General features: G+C 46.0%; 1 protein-coding gene across 1 annotated transcript in view; it reads right to left on the bottom strand.

Moving 5' to 3' along the window:
* scfd2 (sec1 family domain containing 2) overlaps window positions 1–19,397 on the bottom strand; it is an 89,238-nt gene that overhangs the window by 35,970 nt on the left and 33,871 nt on the right. The window contains exon 5 of the mRNA XM_076087346.1: window positions 9,425–9,710. Within this exon, the coding sequence (XP_075943461.1) occupies window positions 9,425–9,710 (286 nt within the window). The remainder of the gene's footprint in view (window positions 1–9,424; window positions 9,711–19,397) is intronic.

Raw genomic sequence — 19,397 nt, forward strand, 5'->3', positions numbered from 1 at the left:
CGGCGATGCCCGTGAAACCAAAAAACGGGGGGGGATCACACACACATATACGATCACCCATCTGGGCCGGAATCCTACACAAACATCCCATCCTGGACCGGGTCGAGGTCCAACATCACAGTGGATTACAGGGTGGATGAAGCTGTGACCGCCAGCAGACGTACCACTCATTATGTTCTGACCTTGATGCGTCGACGCCACCCCATTTTCTTTGGGTCGGGAGCGTCTTGTTTTCCGCACTCAGAAACCAAAATATACCTCTGCAGAGATGATGTTACAAAGATGGGTTAGCGTAGCACAAATAATAACACACACACACACACACACACACACACACATACACACACACACACACACGGTAATCCCGTCAGTCAGAACACACAGCGGGCTAATCCGCTCCCACACATGGCATCACGGACGGGTCGGCCGTATCACAACCGAAAACATTTGGACAAAGTTTGCTGGTGTTGGAAATAATTATTTAGATCAGGTGAAAGTGTGAGGCAGCTGCTGATGTGTGTGTGTGTGTGTGTGAGAGAGGGAGCTGCCACAGTAATGCCTTGTAATAAAGGCAAAAAGCCAACAGCAAAGCATAACTTTACTGTTACAGAGAACTGCTCTCCCCTCGTCTTAAAAGGTCCTAAATCGATACGAGAGTACTTCCTTGTTTTATGAATGAAGCTGACCAAGAAAATGAAAAACATACATCCCATCCTGGAAACAACACGTCGTTCCCTATACTGTGGATTTTCTCAGGATTTGCTGTCGCTACAGTACGGAGGAGGAGATAGTGAGTCAGAAGGAAGCTGGTTTACTGTTCAAACCTCCGGGTGAAACAGTTATAAGGGAAGTGTGTGTGCAGACGCGTGTTCTGGAGTGTTTATCTTCTGGGGGGGGGGGGGGGTACAGTGGCCTCCCATCAGGAATCCTCTCTGCAGACCGCCATTATCAGCGGTGATAGCAGCCCGATGAAGAGGCCGAAATGTCACAACAGCCTGTTCATTCATAAACTCCGTCTCTGAGAGAGAAACGTCTACCTGCACTCAGAGAGAGAGAGAGAGAGAGAGAGAGAGAGAGAGAGAGGGGGGGGGGGGCGAGAGCGAGGGAGAGATGTGATAGCACTGAGCTCTGGACACAGTGCAGACGAAGCAGCTATCAGCATCAAAGGACAGTCGTGTGTGTGTGTGTGTGTGTGTGTGTGTGTGTGTGTGTGTGTGTGTGTGTTAGAGGACCAAGATGCAGACTTTACTTAACTACAGACTTACGAGGAGATAAGATGAAATGATGGAGAACTCGGTTCTATTGGCAGCAGGATGTAAACAGATTCTCTCCCTCAGCAGAGACTGACAGGAACACTTTACACTGAAGGCCGGGAATCGAACCTCAACGCCCACCGACAGGCTACAGCCCAGCCCACAGAACGACACGGTGGGATTGAGAATAAAACACGGGAACGAAAAACAAGATTCATATATTAAGAGCGTTTTAAAATCTTCTGACTTTTTCATGAAAGAATAACAAAGATGAGAAGTACAAGAAACATTCTGGACGATTATTCGTGTGTTGTTTGTGAACCTCAGGAACAGTGCTGGGCTGTGGTCGCACTGGGAATCATAACTTTTTCAGGAAATGATGCGATGATACATGAGCTACAGAGTCCAGAACCTGCCAAACGTTTCACCATCCAACCCTGTACATGAAGCACGTAGACCGCCAAGTGATTAGCCTCCGACTGGCCCCCCCCCCCCCCCTCAGTTTACAGGCCTGTGTCTGGTCAGCCTGGAGGTTGGCTGAGTCAGAGGAGCAAGAGGAGATAAGAACTATATCTCCCTCTGCGTCCATCACACTGCAGGAGACACCCGGCAGAAAGTGACCAGACAACCAGACCTCAAGGGGGAGAAAGACTCCTTGTCTCCTCATTCCTTCCTCCCTATCTCCTATCTACTGGCTGGACCTACAGTCCTCCATGGGGGACACTCTGATAGCACGGACCGTTACCTCCCGGTGATTTACGACCGCCTTAAAAGACCCTCGGAGAGGAGTTTGACGTGTACTAAACAAAAGCTGGGGCATGGTACGAAGACAGAAAGAGCAGAAACTAAAAAGGGGGAAAATGGGGTATTTCTGCTAGATGAGGGGGTGTGCGAGGAGAAAAGGAAAAGGAGGTAGGGGAGTAAAAGGGGGGGGCGTTCCCGCTGGCTCGGGCCTTGATTAACACCAGGCCTCCTGACAGGAAATGACCCGGCCAGCTCAGAGCGCCAGGAGAGCTTCCATCTGGTGTCGAGGCCGTGGAGGAATTCTCCACCCGGGAGAACCTCAAATGTTTCACGTCCACGAGTCTCGTACGGGACGCTTCACTCTGTTCTTGTTGTTCAGAAACACGTCACCGGATTGTGTTCGTAGAACACGTCAAGTTTACAGCTGGACGTTTGTCGAGGAGTGAGGGAGGTGAAAGTAGGTTAGGGAGGGAAAGATGGAGGAAGAGAGGGAGGGAGGGAGGGAGGGAGGGGGGGAGAGTGAGAGAGAGAGATAGGGAGGGAGGGGACAGTTTGGGGAGGAAAGCGGGTACATTAGGACAGCACATCTTTCACTGGAGGACTGGAATCCTAAACGTAAACAAGTTCTTCCGCACCAACAGATAAAACAGAGATATACTGTAAAACCAAGAGTCTCTGGTAAAAACACACACAGTCCTCTGAACACACACACTTCTTATGAAGGTTTGAGGGAAGACATTTGTTTCTCCGACTATACAACAAAAGCACACGGACATCTTTGTGTCTCAGACTAAAGGCCGTTACACACTAGAGATATTCTTTTTTCATTGGGATTAATTCGCACGTCAATATATATATTTTGTTTTCATGAATACTTTTCACACAGCACAAGAATATTACGTGGCAGAAAAGCCTTTTCATTTGTGTCTTCGGACCAAGGTGAATATTTTTTGGCACCTTTATTGCTCCTCTCAACCTTGACAAAGGCAGTCCAGATCCACTCCATCTGTTCTTACCTTTCACAATAAAAGCCCTACACGATGACACCGTGTAAACCGGCTTTAATTATTCGTTACGTAATCACGGTCGCACAGACATCAGCTGACGTGACGAGGAAAAGTTTGGGCCTTTTATACTCGCCTTAAGCTCCTCAATTGTCATTTCAATCATTTTTTTTAACTCATTTTTACAGACTGGTTTTCATGTGTTGTCTCTTTATGGTTTACCGCTTTATATTGTTATTATTATTTGATGTATTAATTCTATTTTTCAGTTTGTTCTCATGGTATCTATTGCTCTGTTCTATCAGTGTCTTGCTTTTGTTCGGGCCTCACTGTTGAGCTTTCTGTTGTATTGCTTTTGTCTGTAAAAAAGCACTTTGTAAACTTTGTGAATTATAAATAAAAGTTGTTATTGTTATTACTCATGTACGCAGATGTCCGGATGTCCTCCAGTAGGCGCTGAGGACAGTCGTCCCTGCAGGAGAGGACAGAGGCGAGCGGGTCGAGCGTGTTGGCTGGACTCCTCCGTCTAAAAGGTCCTGTGTTGATCCCCGTCTGCACTGAGGCGTGTGCAGGGGCCAAGAGGGCCGCCGTCTCAAGTTAGAGTCCCTCTGGAGCCGGCCTCTCTCTCTGTGTGTGTGTGTGTGTGTGTATTGCTGAGTGTGTGTGTGCGAGTCTGTGTGGGATTCGTGACGGATTCCCAGCGGAGATATAAGAGCTCACGGAGTCTTTTATGATGTGCATTTCCTGTCATAAATAAGAAGCAGAGGAATCCTCCGCTGAGCGCTAACACACTCCATAAAACAAACAGAGGTGTAAACTACACTCTGGGCCAGCGCTGTGAAATCTACCCGACTACTACCGACTGGGAATGTTTGGCAGACGACGGTTTAGCTTCTGATACGGCGGATCCTTTTGTTTGTTACTACAAACAGCACAGTACTTCACAGTACTACCTAGAGTACAGAACAGACACAGACAACCATCTCTCTTTGCTGCCAGGTTGTGTCGTAATACTTCACTGACAAGTCAAAACCAATCCTGGGCTGAAGCAGCAGAGTTGAGGTTTAGCGTAGAGAGTTTCAGGGTCTGGTGTGCTTCCGTTCGTCAGTTTCATTCTGATTTGATGTTGTAGTCTGGATCCATCCATCATCCATTAATTCATGAATCCATCTATTCACCCACCCACCCATGGATCCATCAGTTTACAACTGTATCCTTGTTGTGAAGGTAGAGTGGAGCAGCGAACACATCATTAGCTGTATGTGTGTTGTTTGTGTCTTGTTTTTGTACAATTCAAGTATACAATATAATTTAGAATATTGGTTGACAGCCCAAATACAAAGTCAATGTAAAGATGCCATAAGACACAAAGTTGCGTGGGACGGAGCGAGCCCTGAGGAGCAGAGGGTAGGAAGGATACAAGGAAACAAGGGTACAGTAAGGAGACCCAGCCCCCATGTGTAGCTGCTGACTGGGGGTCTGTGTGTGGCCCGTTAGCTGTTAGCCTCTGCTAATTAAAGCCTGAGCTCCGTGTCATCAGCTTATCTGATGAAGTGAACTAGAGAGAACGACGCCAGCGGCTGCTTGGTTCAGCCGGCGGTCTGCAGCCCTCACCTCATACATGCATGTGTGTGTGTGTGTGTGTGTGTGTGTGTGTGTGTGTGTGTGTGTGTTTGTTTGCGTAACTGAGGGGGAAGTAAGAGAAAAGACCACCAATTAAAAATAATTAGCACTAATTTCATACACAACAGTGCAACAGGGGAAAAATATATTTAATCAGACTAACATGCTCTGCTTCCTCCCCTGAAACCAGCCTGGTGCTTCAGGGCCTCGGAGGGAGGGAGGGAGGGGGGGGCAACAGAGGGTGGTAAAAAAAAAAAATAAAGAGGGAGAAACAGAAATTTAAGAAAACAAAGAAAAGTTTGAGAAGTAGGCAGACGAGAGAGAGAGAGTTGGTGGCCAGAGTTATGTGTGAGCCCTTTCATGTCCCCTCACTGGCCCGTGTTGCTGTGCCAACACAAACAGCGGCGTTGGGGAGGTCCGACTCTCCCGCTGCCCCCCAACCCCCTTCCTCCCTTGCCCCGTGCACACCCCCACTGACAGGATGAACAACAAACCCGATGTGTGTCTGAAGCACGCACGCACGCACGCACGCACGCACGCACGCACGCACGCACGCACACGCACGCACGCACACGCACACGCACACGCACACACACAAAGACAGAGAAAGAGAAAGAGAGAGAGAGAGAGAGCTTAAATCCACGTCTTCTGCTGAAAAGTGATTTTGTGACCTTCTGTCACTGCTGTCAGTAAATCACCAGCATCGCCGTCTGAGGACTCACATCCTCACACTGACACGAGGACAGACTCCCTGTGATCCAGAGCCGACTGTCACAGGGTGGAGAAAGAGGAACATTTGGGTTGGCCTGGACAATGAGAGGGAGGAGGTTGGATTCTGCACCAAACATCTTCGTCTCACCAGCATCCACATCGTCTTCAATAAAACTGACCGATGGTTAAACAGTGACGGCTCGGAGCCGTTTACAACCTGCACACAGCGACCAATCAGACTCCAGGTTGTAGGAGAGCAGTGGGTTCCTCTGCGGCGCTGCCCACCACCAATACAATATAATCCAACACAATAAATACGGTTTAATCAAAGCCAGCCACTGGGACCTCACTGCACACTCACTGTGCGCTCCTGTACAATGTGAATGTTTATCTTACATGCACAGACAGCAGTGATGAGGAAGTTGCATCGTGTACACGAATGCAAACTGTGGTTCACACCCTTTATCAAGGAGTCTGTTCAGGCTGCTCCACTGTCCTCCCTCTGGTGTGGAGCTGCTCTGTGGTGACACGCATTATTTAAAGTGACTGTGAGGAACTTTTATCTGGTCCTGAACCAGTCTCAGTGTAGTCCTGATCCTCTATCAGACCTCCATCAGTAAAGAGACCATCAGAGAGAAGATGGTCTGTTTCTATAGAGTTATTCTTGATGCTCGTCATCGGAGCCACCGGGTCGGATTCTGGTGAAACCAGATGAACTCATGCAGGTTCACCAGAAACTCCTCCAGCAGAGACCGGTCCACCGTGGACAGACCCAGACCCTCCAGCAGAGACCGGTCCACCGTGGACAGACCCAGATCCTCCAGCAGAGACCGGTCCACCGTGGACAGACCCAGATCCTCCAGCAGAGATCGGTCCACCGTGAACAGACGCAGATCCTCCAGCAGAGACCGGTCCACCGTGGACAGACCCAGATCCTCCAGCAGAGACCGGTCCACCGTGGACAGACCCAGATCCTCCAACAGAGACCGGTCCACCGTGGACAGACCCAGATCCCTGCAGAGACCGGTCCACCGTGGACAGACCCAGATCCGGCTTCACCTGCAGCCTTGGACCTGCATTCGGAGCTCCGGAGGGAGGAGGAGAGCTCAGCTCCCGGCAGCAGCAGCGTCTCCTCCTCCTCCTCCAGGAGCAGAGCTTCTCCTCTCTGGGAGCCAACACCGACACCACGCTGCTGGAGACCCAGGATGTATTGCTGGACCCGCTGGAGGGAAGGGAGGCACGGGAGAACCAGAACCAGGACTGAGAGGGGCAGACTGTCAGACCCTGCTGCAATAAAATGAAGGGACTCACTACCACTTTAGTCCACAGGGAGATTTAGATTATCTCATGGGAAAACATAGATTACAATTTAAAGGACTCGGTTTACCAGAAAGTAAAATGTATCTGTGCAACTTTGATAAATATTTGGTTTTAGAAACTTGGTGACGTAGTTACTACTGTGAAGAATCCTTCATCCTTCAGATATCCAGATGAATGAAGCTACGTATCCACCTGATGGATTATGTAACATGGAACAGAAAAAAACCTACGAGGTGAAGTCGTCCTCCATTTCCTGAAGACGCTCTTTAATTAAGTTGCCAGGAGGAGGTAGTGTGAGTGTGTGTGTGTGTGTGTGTGTGTTGTTCTTGTGTTTCTGCGTGCGTTGTCGCCTCAGGGTTTTTACAAATCAGAAGACTTTGTAAAAACATCGAGTTTCATTCAACGTCTGGTTTCCATTTGAGCCTTTTAATTTGTGACGGATTAACAGATCAACTATTGGCTCTGAACAGTTAAAATAATATTATATATATATTAAGGTTATTTAGTATGGCACGATTCACACAGTGCTTTATAAGAATAACATTTTTATATAAAAAAATATATATATATGTGTAATAAATAATAAATAATAAAATAAAAAAATAATAAAAAAATAATAAAATAAAATACAAATAAAATACAAATAAAATAAACATAAGAATAAAAATATCCACTGCATGGATTATGTAACAAACTGTTGCTTGCTGCTCACAAATGCAAAACTGGGAAATCAACTTCTTTGACACCTTATTGTATAAAAAACTGTGTTCATGGATGTTGTGATGCTACTCGACAGGAAACATCCTCAACGTAAAATAGTCCATCGTTTCCTGAAGATGCTCTTTAATGAAGTTCCCAGGAGGAGGTAGCTAACGGGGTCCTGTCCTACGTACCGTCCTCAACTTACTCCTCATTCCTCCTCTTTGTTTATTCCATTCTTGTGTGTGTGAGTGTGTGTGTTTGGGGGGGGGGGGGGGGGGGGAGGGGTAGAATTTGTAAAAACATTGTCCTCATAGCGACCGGGTTTCATTCAACGTCTGGTTTCTATTTGAGCCTTTTAATTGTGGCAGAATGTCACAATCGGTGTTTTTTCTGTGGATGCAGAGAGAGACGACCTCCCGCCTCATGTTACTGCAGCAGACCACTTCATCGCCATAAAAACAAAGAAAAAAACAGACGCTCGTGCGACGCCCTGACTGGGCATGTGCGCGCACACACACACACACACACAGATGTCTAAAACACACCTGGCACACTATGACAGGCTAATTTCCAATGAAGTGTTTATAACAGAGACTCAGGTTCTTAACATGAGCCAAGAGGCCTCCTCGATTCCAAGCCGCACTTATCCAAGTAGAGCAGGAAGAGGAGTATGAGGGTGAAAGAAGGAGCGCGATCAACAATCTTTATTAGTGCTTTACACCGATTCACCAACCCGACACACACTATATGAAGCCTCACTGCAGTGTATTATTTCAGGGTGTGTGCTAAGGTGCGGAGCGGCCCCGAGACTAAAAGTAGCTCCGATTATGAACTATGTGGCCGGGGAGGAGACCGTGTGTGTGTGTGTGCAGGCTCAAGGTTAAAGACGTTATTACAGTGGGAGGTACAGCCGGCTGTGGTGGGGAGGTGAACGGTTCGTTCATCTTAAGGCCCTCGATCTGCTCGACCACACGGCGACCAGCTCAGCGAAAAACCGGAGCAACGGCTCCGGTGCCACACACACAGCCACAGCCACACACACACACACACACACACACACACACACACACACACACACACACACACACACACACACACACACACACACACACACACACACACACACACACACACACACACACACACACACACACACACACACACACACACACACACACACACACACACACACACACACACACACACACACACACACACACACACGGCTGAGACTCTTAACTCATCTCCCGATTTGATCCTATCACGATATTTGTGTGCTGATTTGGTACGTGTATTCATTTTTTAGGTTTTTATCGATATTACGAAAAGAAGTCCGGTTGTATAGAAGTCTATGAGAACATGACTCTACTTCTCTCTTGATTTATTACCTCAGTAAACATTGTAAACATGAGTTTATGGTCTCAATCTCTAGTTTCAAGTCTTCTTCAATACAGCATGATGTTCATTTAGTACATTATGGTCCATTTAGAGTCAAACAGACCATAAAGCAGGGGATGCTTTAGGGCGGGGCTACACGGTGATTGACAGGTCTCTACCAGAGACGTATACGGCGTCTCTACGTCACTTCTCCTCAGTCCAGATATGGTCACTTCCTGTTCACTGGTTGCAAAAATACAAAATGGCGACGGCCAAAACGACAAACTTCAGTCCACAAACCAATGAGAGACGTCACGATGCCTACGTCCACTTCTTATAAACAGTCTTTGCTTTAAACCTGTGAGCAAGTCTGAACCACAAAAACAAAGTGTTCCTACATCTGAACAGGTAGATCTCATTGTCGCTGTAGAGTAAAGTGAAGGGTCATTTCTCTCTCACACTTCCATCCACAGAGCTCAGACGTTCCCACACTCGACTGTGTGTGTAGGTGTGTGTGTGTGTGTGTGTGTGTGCATGCAGGGATGTAGGGAGAGGGATGGAGTGTGAAGACTTTGATAAAACCCTCCCATCAGCAGCACTGGAGGCCGACAGAGGAAACAAACAATCAGCTGTTCTCACTCTGCTGTTCTCTCAACCCTCCTGGAAGCGATCATGAAAACCTTCTCTTACCGGTGACTTTCTGGAGCAGAGGGCTGAGTTCGGTCTCCCGGGTGACGACCAGCGTGAGCACTCCAATCAGCTCCCTCTCCAGCTTCTCCAGCTCCTCCTCGGCATCGTGGTCCACGGGCTGGGCCTCGTCAGCCAGGGAGTACAGGTAGACCAGCAGGAGGATCAGCTCATCCGGCCCGCAGTCATCCCCCCCGGACCTCGACCCAGAGCTGTCCTCGACTCCACGGGGCTTCATCAAGGGCAGCAGCTGCCTCAGCACAGCGGGGAAGTCAGAGTCTCCGAGAGCCTGAGAGACACACACGCACGCACACGCACACACACACACACACACACACACACACACACACACACACACACACACACACACACACACACACACACACACACACACACACACACACACACACACACACACACACACACACACACACACACACACACACACACACACACACACACACGGTTTGTCAGAAAACAGCAATAAAAAAACAACAACCTTGAACAGTTAAAATAATATTAACAAGTTTATTTAGTATGGCACCTATCATAGAACATGACTCACAAAGTGCTTTACAAGAATGAAATATGAATTAAAAAATAAAAATAATGAAAATAATAATTTAACAAAAATAGTAAAAAATTAAATAAAAAATTGATAAATAAATAGAATTAAAATATTCAACAATTATCAAACCCATCCTGCTGCTGGTGAGCTAAAGCCACAACTGAAATGTAAATGTAAGAAGATAACTGGGGGGTAACATATAAGTGTGTGTGTGTGTGTGTCTGTGTGTGTGTGTGTGTGTACGAACAGAAACAATTATAAAACACTAAACCAAACTCATCCTGCAAAGCTCTCCTGAAATGCATCCAAACCCAAAATGATCACGCCCTCTGCTCATTTATTTTCATTTCTTCTTGTTTATATTCTCCTCTTCTATATGTTCAGTTATAACCTTTATTTTATTGTTTTTTTTATTTTGTTTTACGCATGCAGTCCCCCGTTACTTATTTGTATCATTTTACAAATCAATGGCAGATGTCAGCATGTTAAATTGTCTACGTGTGTACACAAATCGGTGAATAAAGGTGAGATTTTATTCTATTTCTGTATTATTTGAACCTTCCAGAGAGCCGTGAAGGTGCCGTAAGGCCTGATGAGAGTGTGAAACACCGTTGATAATTGATTAATCAGCTGTGTGCACCGTATTATGATGCAAAGAGCATTTACATCATTTGATATCACCTTTTCATTAGTCTGCATTCTTATTAGTTGACTGTGTGTCGTAAAAAGTGTTTAAATGAAAAGCAGTGTGAGTGAGCTCATCGTTCCATTGGCTAATTTTACAGCTCTGTGAGTGGCTGAGGTAACGCTTCATTTAGTTTCATTCTTTTGTTGGATTTGTATGGGCACTGAACTGTTATCCTATCTCACACACACGCACGCGCACACGCACACATGCACACACGCACACACGCGATGGTTGCGCTCTAGTCCAACATGCCGTAGATCAACCGGACCAGTTTATTCAGAACACTGGCTACTCTCACAACCAGAGTGAGCTCATAAGACCTATAAAACAAGGGCGTGGAGCTAATCTGTCCGAAAAATTTAATGAAAAACAAAAATGAAAAAAGGGCCGAAAGGGGGTGAGCGGAGGAAACGAGGTCACAGAGTGGAGAAACAAAGCAGGGGGAAGAAAAGATCCTGAGATCTCACAAAAGAATTACAGATGGAAGGCTTGTTGACAGAAGACAGCATGTTTGTGTCGGAGAGAGCTACAAATGGTCCCGTGGATATATATTTCATTTTAACGAGGGATTCCGATGCGTTCCTCTCACCAAGACAAACAGACTCTGAGAACGAGGGGCTTTGGACCTTGTGGTGGGCCCGCTGGGGGGGATCCTGTGTCTGACCCAGGAGAACTCTCCACCGAGCCAAAGACGCAATACAATGAGAGCCAGAGCCGCAGAGCTGACTGACTGTCCTTAATGAAGTAACAAGTCTTTTTTGGGGAAGATGACTACGGACTGTTTGAGTCTTCACAATACCACGGCTGTGGTTGATTTCGCCCTCCCAAGAAAATTACGTCCTTTGTGTTTTCTGAACCACTTTTCCTTAACTTAGATGGACGACGTCATGAGGTCAAAGAAAGGAAAAGACAAGCGAGATGCTAAGAGAACGTTTTGTAGCCCAACAGGAAGTTCACTCAACAAAAGTCCAATGAGATCCTTCCATTAGATTTTAGATTATTGCAGAATAAACACTTATGATACTTACAGGTTTTGTTGATCAAGATAATCTTTATCTTCCAACCAAAAACACATAAAAAAACGTGCTGGCTTATTTCCTGGTTTTAGGACTCATTACTGCAGCTCTCTATTAAGCAACTGTGGACATCGTTGACTTCGGTTTGCCGCAAGGAATTGTGGGGCGGTATTATCTGCTCTCCTTTAGTTAATAACGGTCCAACGTGCCCTATGCTAAAGGAGACAAGAAAGGAAGCATTGAAGTAGCTTACCTTAGCATTAAGATCATTGAAAACAGCTCTTATTATGGCTGCCATTTCGATTCAGTTCGGCATCTTTCTATACGAAAAACATTAGATTTACATTGTAAATATAAAGTTGAACTTAATGTCACAGTTACAGTCGTCGCTGCATGGACAGACACTCCCGACGGTGACATCTGCATCAGTCACTTCCTCCCAGCATCCTCACCAGGAGAACAGACTCTCCCTGCTGGTCTCTTGGACCTCCTCCCTGCCTCAGACCCCAGCCAGCGTCTCACCCTTCGGGACCACTCAAACACGATCTCACCACACATTTTTCTTCTTAAATCATTGGGAAATCAAATAGCTCTTCCAAGTTGCAGTCATCGGAACCGCCAAACAATGTTTGGCGGTTCTTTCCTGGCCCGAGGAGTGAAAGACAAAGGACATCAACGGCTTCTTGTTGAAGTGCTCAGGGCTTTCTCTTTCAACTCTCACTTTAGAGCTTTCGATGGGCTTCACTTCTGTCCGTACATGTCCAGGAGGACGTTCATGTGATCCTCAGGGATCTCAAAGAAGCATGCCCGATGTCAGCCAATTACATTTCTATTTAGACCAAAGATGGCTGGAAGTAACTAACGTCCTCTAGTGACGGATCATCACATGTTCTGGGAATGAGAGACGAGCATCTCAAGCCTTTCTTAAATTGAGTCATTTGAGGGATTTTTAAAAAAGGTTTGTCCAAGATGTCCCAGGAAAAATAGAGAAAATAATGTTGACTTTCCTTTGGCTCAACTCACGAGGATAAATCCTCAGATTTGTGTTGGGAGACCTTGGGGAGGTCCCGATCCCCAGGTGGAGAACCAATGGTCTAGAAGGACAGATATCAGGCTGTTCGTAGATGAACCTACAAAAATGAATGTGCTGTAATTTGTAGATATCCCACAAAATCTATTTCTATGTAATCCATGTAATTGTGAACCAGGAAATGTATAAAGACCGAAAACCCCCACACAGCGTTGGTGAAAGGGGAGGTGGATGGGTCTCTTTAACCCGGGAGACCGTGTGAAACAAGTCAACGCTCATCTGTCACGCAACCTCCGTACTTAAGAAACGCAACTTCAGTAGTTATTTTACCCCAAACCACAATCTTTTTCCTAAACCTAACTAAGAGGTATTTCACCGTCTTTTCTTAAACCTCATCAAATGTTGTTGCCTAATCTTAAAGAAATTGTTTCCTGTGTATGTAACAAGTGGAAATTCAGGCTTTTGTAGGAAAAGCAGGAAAATTGAGGAGTAACTTCTTCTTAAGATGTATTATGAACCGTTGTATGAGGATACATTAGAGAGTTATGCATTAGTCCTGAATAGGTGTTCACATTGTTTTGTCCACAGAACGTCTTTACTTCAGTTAGTTTTACTTCTTTACTTTGGTCTTTTCTGTGCTTTAAACAGTGCTACAAAGAACAAACTGGAAGTTATTCCACGGTACAAACATGAATGAACTTGCAGATTAAGTACAATTCCTGCCATCACAAATCTCTTCACTTATCTTTGCAGCATAGACAACCCCCCCCCATGTGTGCAAACTGTAAGTGATGTTTTCATGGGCGAGAGGAAGCATGCACTGTAACTGGGTCTCTTCAGGAGATCTATAAAAACTGCTGTCAGCTGCATGCCACGGCGCCAGAGCAGGAAATAGAGTTCTTTGGTACAAAACTGACACTGAAGTGAGGGAAGACTGGATGAAGCTCATTCCAGCACTGAAGCTGAACAAAGCCCGACTCACAGAAATAAACTAATAGCACCATGAAACCTCCCCAGTTGATTACTTACAAGTTTTCTGAAAATGTTATGTTTAAATATGCAATCGAGGTATTAGAGGATCATATATTTGCTATTATTCATACATTTACAGAACATAAATCTGAACATTGGATAAAGCTGCAGGTTCAAAGTTCTTGTTTCATGTTGTTGACACATTAGAGTCAAAGGAATCTTGGATATCTCTTTTTATCACTCCATAAACAAGACAATACTGTCAACAGACATAAAAAACATCCATTTCCTCCATGTTGTATTAATAAATGTATGAATGAGTGTGTGAGTGGTGTGTGAACAAACCCCTCTGTGTGAACCTTCAGCACACAGAGAGGAATGAAAGAGTAAAGTTTGGTGAATGTAAGAGCTGCTGAAGTGGAGATTTCTGGATCCTTTAAAGAGACGTTTAGTTACATTGCAGACATTCTTTTGGTGAAATCTTCAGACGCAAATAGACAAAGTAGTAAAATAAATGTTTTCTTTCCACTAGCCTGAAACGTGTTATGGAGGTAACATTTTAAAGGATATCTTTCGACAACAGCATTATGGAACTATAAAAAGCCATCTGTTGTTGTCCCGAGGAAACTTTATAAAAACTCTCTTTAAGACTCCAACTGCTGCTGAAGTCGTGAGGCGCTTAAGGTCCACAGAGCAGGTTTAGGGGCGGCGCTCCCGGCCTGAAACTACAGAATTACTGCAGTAATAACAGGAAGCCATCGTTGTTATTATTACACACCATTACTGAATGCACCGGTCCTGCTGCCACGCTCTAATGCCACCATTACACACTATAGAATAACAATGGCACCGCTCGGTCAACACAATGCTCACTTCAGGGCCTGCAATTACTCAAATAAGGACTTTAAATCACTAAAAATAGAAAACGTAGCATTTATTTGCTCTCTGAATAGAATCAGCAGAATTTCTGATGCCAAATAGTTTTGTTTTTTTACTAAAACATCGCCGGCTTCTTGCTCGCGCCAATCACGAGCCCCCCCTTCGCATCTCTGGTTTGAATCTCTGCGCCAGTGATTGACAGATTACCGTTTGGCAACTCCAACCATCATGGGGTCCTTAAGAGGCTCAATCTCGCCCAATCACAGAGCCAGGGCCAAGCTCCGCCCCCCCTCCCCCCCTGCCCGGCGCAGCCTGAACAGGAAACCAGCTCCAGATGGAACCCCTGGAGGAAGGTGAGTGTTTCAGATGCAACGCAGCGCGCTAACCAGAACCAGGCCTCACTCGCCTCGCTCGCTGCCTGCACAATGAACCTTTTTTTGGGGCCCCAAGGCAGAGTGGGGGAGGGGGGGGTACTGGAAGGTCTTTTGGGAGCATGAACAAAGTTGGCTATAGGTCAGTTGCTCCAGTCAACCAAAGACACCCTGCACAGGAGTCACCTTACATGGATGTCAGACTGTTCATCAGTACCGTAGCAACTAGAAAAAAAAAAACAGAAGAAAGTGGCATTCCTTTGGAAATGCACACATGTGCTGCATTTAAAAAATATGTAATCACATCCAATTTGCATTCAGGAATAACAACACGCAAAGCTGGAAGCAAAACTTCTAAAAAGACAAATCCGTAAATCTTGAAGACAGCAAAAGAGACTTTGACTCAAAATGATGGAGAGCGAGTTTCACTCTTGATTTGTAGGACAGCTGGAAACAAACACGTGTGTGTTCGCCCTCAGAGACGCTGGCAGGGTTTGGTAACAAGAAAGAAAGAGCGCTCTGCCAGACATTGTGAGGACGAGTGTTGCTTATCGGAGCGTCTCAGCAGACACAGTGACGGTGATGAATCAGAGAACTGATGCCGTTTAAAGACGGACGTTTGCCTTAAGTCGAGCCGGGGGTGGAAAAAAAGAGTTTCTCTGGTTCTCTTTTGGTGGACATTATTCTGTCTTTGTGTGAAAGGCGAGGACAGCGGATCGGCTCTTTAACAAGGAGAGAGGAAACGTGACCGTAAACACAAAGACAGAGTCTCCGCACAGGATGAAACAGATCACTAACCAATCCATCCACTCAGCTCAAGCAACACGATCACATTCTGAATGGCTGATATCATTTTTACTAAGATTTTGACAGTGGAGGTGATTTTACGTCAATGAAATCAAACCCTGTTTTTGACACTATAATGTGCAGCTTCTGGTCTGTGCTAGTCTTTAAATTACTTTACGTTCTGAAATCATCCTGTAATATATAATTCCCCATAGCTAGTGGCGGAGTCCGCCATTCCAGTGCTGGATTGAATTTGCCGCGGATGCACAGGAAACGAAGCCTGCGTGTAATCCAGTGTTACTATATTTCATTATTATTATTATTGTGATTAGTCTCACTGTGACCGCAAGACGAACATTTCCTCCCACCGCCGTTTCACATTAACAGCGTTCGACTGGCGAAGCTGTCTCATAAAGCCTGATGTTTTTGTCAGTGTGGTTAGCGCCGACTGAGGTCGTTCATCAAAATACAAGACAACGCTTCATTTCTGCATCTTCTGTTTTCTGCAGAATCAGTTCTGAATGTTTCATTCTGTTTAAATTAAGAGCTGCACATCTTCATCTCCTCTGCAAGGGGACCAACCTTCACCTAAAGTAGCTGCAACAGTTTGTGTTGCATTAAAAAACACACGTGTTGTAATCAGCCAATAAAGCAGGTGCTGCAGATTTCCTTAATATCTCCCGCTGCTCTGCTTCTCCATGACGATCATCATCCGGATAATCTGATGACTAAGCAAAGACACAGCTTGAACGCAAAAGGAAAACAGACCCAGATTGTCTTGACAACAAATCTATTAATACTCAGTAGATGATGGTCTGTATGCAGTTCTCTGTTGTCCATCTGTCGGTGAACTCGGAGAAAATGAAGCTGAGCAGCCAAGTTAAGAAGCAAAACTCAAAGATAAGACCATGTGATTGATTGATTGGACAGACTGTTGTAAAGCGAGGTAAGGTGAGCCGCCCCCCCCCCCCCCCCGATCCGGGCTCCAATCAGCCCCGATGCCTGTTACGTTTGTGGGAACACTGAGACGTAAATCTTGCCTCTTCAATGAGGCCCGAGTTGCCCCACAACAGTGCGTGAAGGTGGGTCTGTTTTGTTTCTGCCCGGCCGAGCGGCTGCACGTTGGAGGAGGAAGAGGAGGAGGAGGAAGAGGAGGAGGGAAATCAATGGAGTCGCAGCTGAAGGTTCAGCTCGCCGGAGGAGGGACGGACCAGCAGCTGCCTCTGTGTCAATACGAGCGACAGCTTTTTACACCTTTCATCCTCTTCGAGCCACAGTCTCCCAGCATCTGGGGTTCATGTAGGTTTTGTTGTTGCTTCTTCTGCTCTGTGTGTCAAAGGTTGGCTTGGCTCAGAGCTTCAGGGGGCTAGCAGGCTATAATTTAAAAGAGACGTGGGACACAAACACACGGTCTCCGCACGCCGCCCCGTGTCACCGCCAGACGGCCGCATGCTGGTCACTGCGGCCGGACGACACCCAGCTCATCACGCTGCAGACCTGCAGCTCCTCCAAGACAGATACTAACGTTTGTATCGAGGCAGTTTCCTCCGAGTGTTTCAGAGAAACATAAGGGAATTAATGAGGCTTCATTTCTTATTTATTTTGTTGCCACATCGGCTGCAACAGATTATGGTGTAATTTACCAGATGAGAGTTGCTCTGCAGCCACAAAACCCCCGAGGACATGTTAAACCTCCTGCACTTTTCTCACACTGGGAGAAACTGAATCATGCGCATTAACAAGCACACACACACACACACACACACACACACACACACACACACACACACACACACACACACACACACACACACACACACACACACACACACACACACACACACACACACACACACACACACACACACACACACACACACACACACACACACACACAAACATCCTCCTGATACTGCCAAGGACAGTACATCCACTCCTAATTGACGCAGGAGGCTCCAGCAGGGAGAACACATCCTGAGGTAAACAACACAACACAGTTTATCTGATGGGAGTCAAAGGCAAACAACTGGCTCTGACATGTTCTGCTGTTGCTCACTTTCAATTTTTCACAGCAGCCAATCAGAAACGTGACACGGACGCCACACAAGAGTTTACTTTCCTTCTCTTGCGTCTTCTTTTTTTAAACATTTTATGTAGAAACATGTAGTGTGAAAGATTAAAGCAGCCCATCTGATTCCAGTTTCAGTCTCACACATGGAGAGGAGGAGGAGGAGGGGGGGGGGGGGGTAAGTTTAACCAGCACATAGGAGCCTATTTCAAAATAAGAGTTTGGCTTGACTGGTTGGAAACAGGCCGATTGCTAATTTTTAAACGTGTTATTAACTTTGTGTGATCCTGTTTCTGCTTGATTCATGTGAAAGAAAACCCGTTTGTTAAAGTTTTTATGAGAATGTTTGTTTCTGCAGATGAGAGATGCTTAATTCAGTTGCCGGGCTTGTCGAGGCTTTCAGACATTAGGGGGCACTGTGGCACCACGACGAGTCCAGAGAGGCTTCATCTCAGCCTGAACCGCGTCCGCCCGTCTCTTTCCCTCCAAAACTCCATCCCTCAGATGTCTTCAGCAGACAGGAAGCGGACTGGAGGCGAGGTGTTGGGATGTTTCTCCACTATTAGCTGTGTGTTAGCTGGATCACAGCTGTGTGATTCTGCAGTGCTGACCTCAGCTCTACCCATGCTGCAGATACAGGACTCTGTGATGGGTAGTCATGGTTGGAGACAATGAGCCTCTGGGCACAGACTTAATAAAAGGTCCCGTCCCCTGAAGACACAAGCACTGTATTGTTCTTTGACCTCTTTGTGTTGTTGTGGTCTCTTCTTTAAGGCTTTCTTGTGTCTCTCTGAAGTCCTTTTGTGTCTCTGAAGTAGTTTTGTCTCTTTGTGGCTGTCCTGTGGCTGTCCTGTCTCTTTGTATACGTTTTGCCTTTCTTTGCGTACATTTTGTGGTTCCTCTGTGTCACTTTGTGGTTATTGTGTCTCTTTAGTGTAGTTATGTGTCTCTATAGTTGTGTCTTTTTGTGGTGGTTTTGTCTTCTTGTGGGTTTGTTCGTGGTTGTTTTGCAACTCTTTGTGGGTGTCTTGTGTCTCTTAATAATTATTTTGTATCTATTTGCAGTTCTTCTGTGTGTCTTTGTGGTTGTTTTGTGTTTCTGTAGTAGTTTTTGTCTTTCTCTATCTTATCTCATTTTGCATCTCTTTGTGGTTGTTTTGCTCCTTCTCATGTTCGTTGAGACTTTCATTGTGGTCTCTTTATCTCTCTGTAGTTGTCGTGGTCTCTCCGTGGTCTTTTTGTTTCTCTGTGGTCATTTTGACTCTTCTGGGTCGGTGTGTGTCTCTTTCAGTGACATTTAGGTGAAGGCCAGTTGTGGGCCCTTTGACACTTTGGGCCCCTGGGTTTGCTGCCTGGTGGACCCCTTCATAGCTTTCTGTAGCGATGTGTGAATAAAACATGGCGAGCTGTGTCACTGATGTGCTGTGAGTCACAGCTGGACTGCTCTAGAAGGGGGAGGGTCTTGAATGCATGTGTGAGTCTGTGAGTGGGCCACATATGGGGAGAGGCGGGGCTTCTTTTTCTGAGCCCCACATGAACCCAGAGGTCACTGCACTCATGGCTACATGAAGGTAATGTGCACTTCTGTATTAATATAA

Source organism: Anarhichas minor, unplaced genomic scaffold (assembly GCF_050575085.1).
Source record: "Anarhichas minor isolate MPS153535 unplaced genomic scaffold, ASM5057508v1 ptg000010l, whole genome shotgun sequence".
Classification (NCBI taxonomy): Eukaryota; Metazoa; Chordata; class Actinopteri; order Perciformes; family Anarhichadidae; genus Anarhichas; species Anarhichas minor.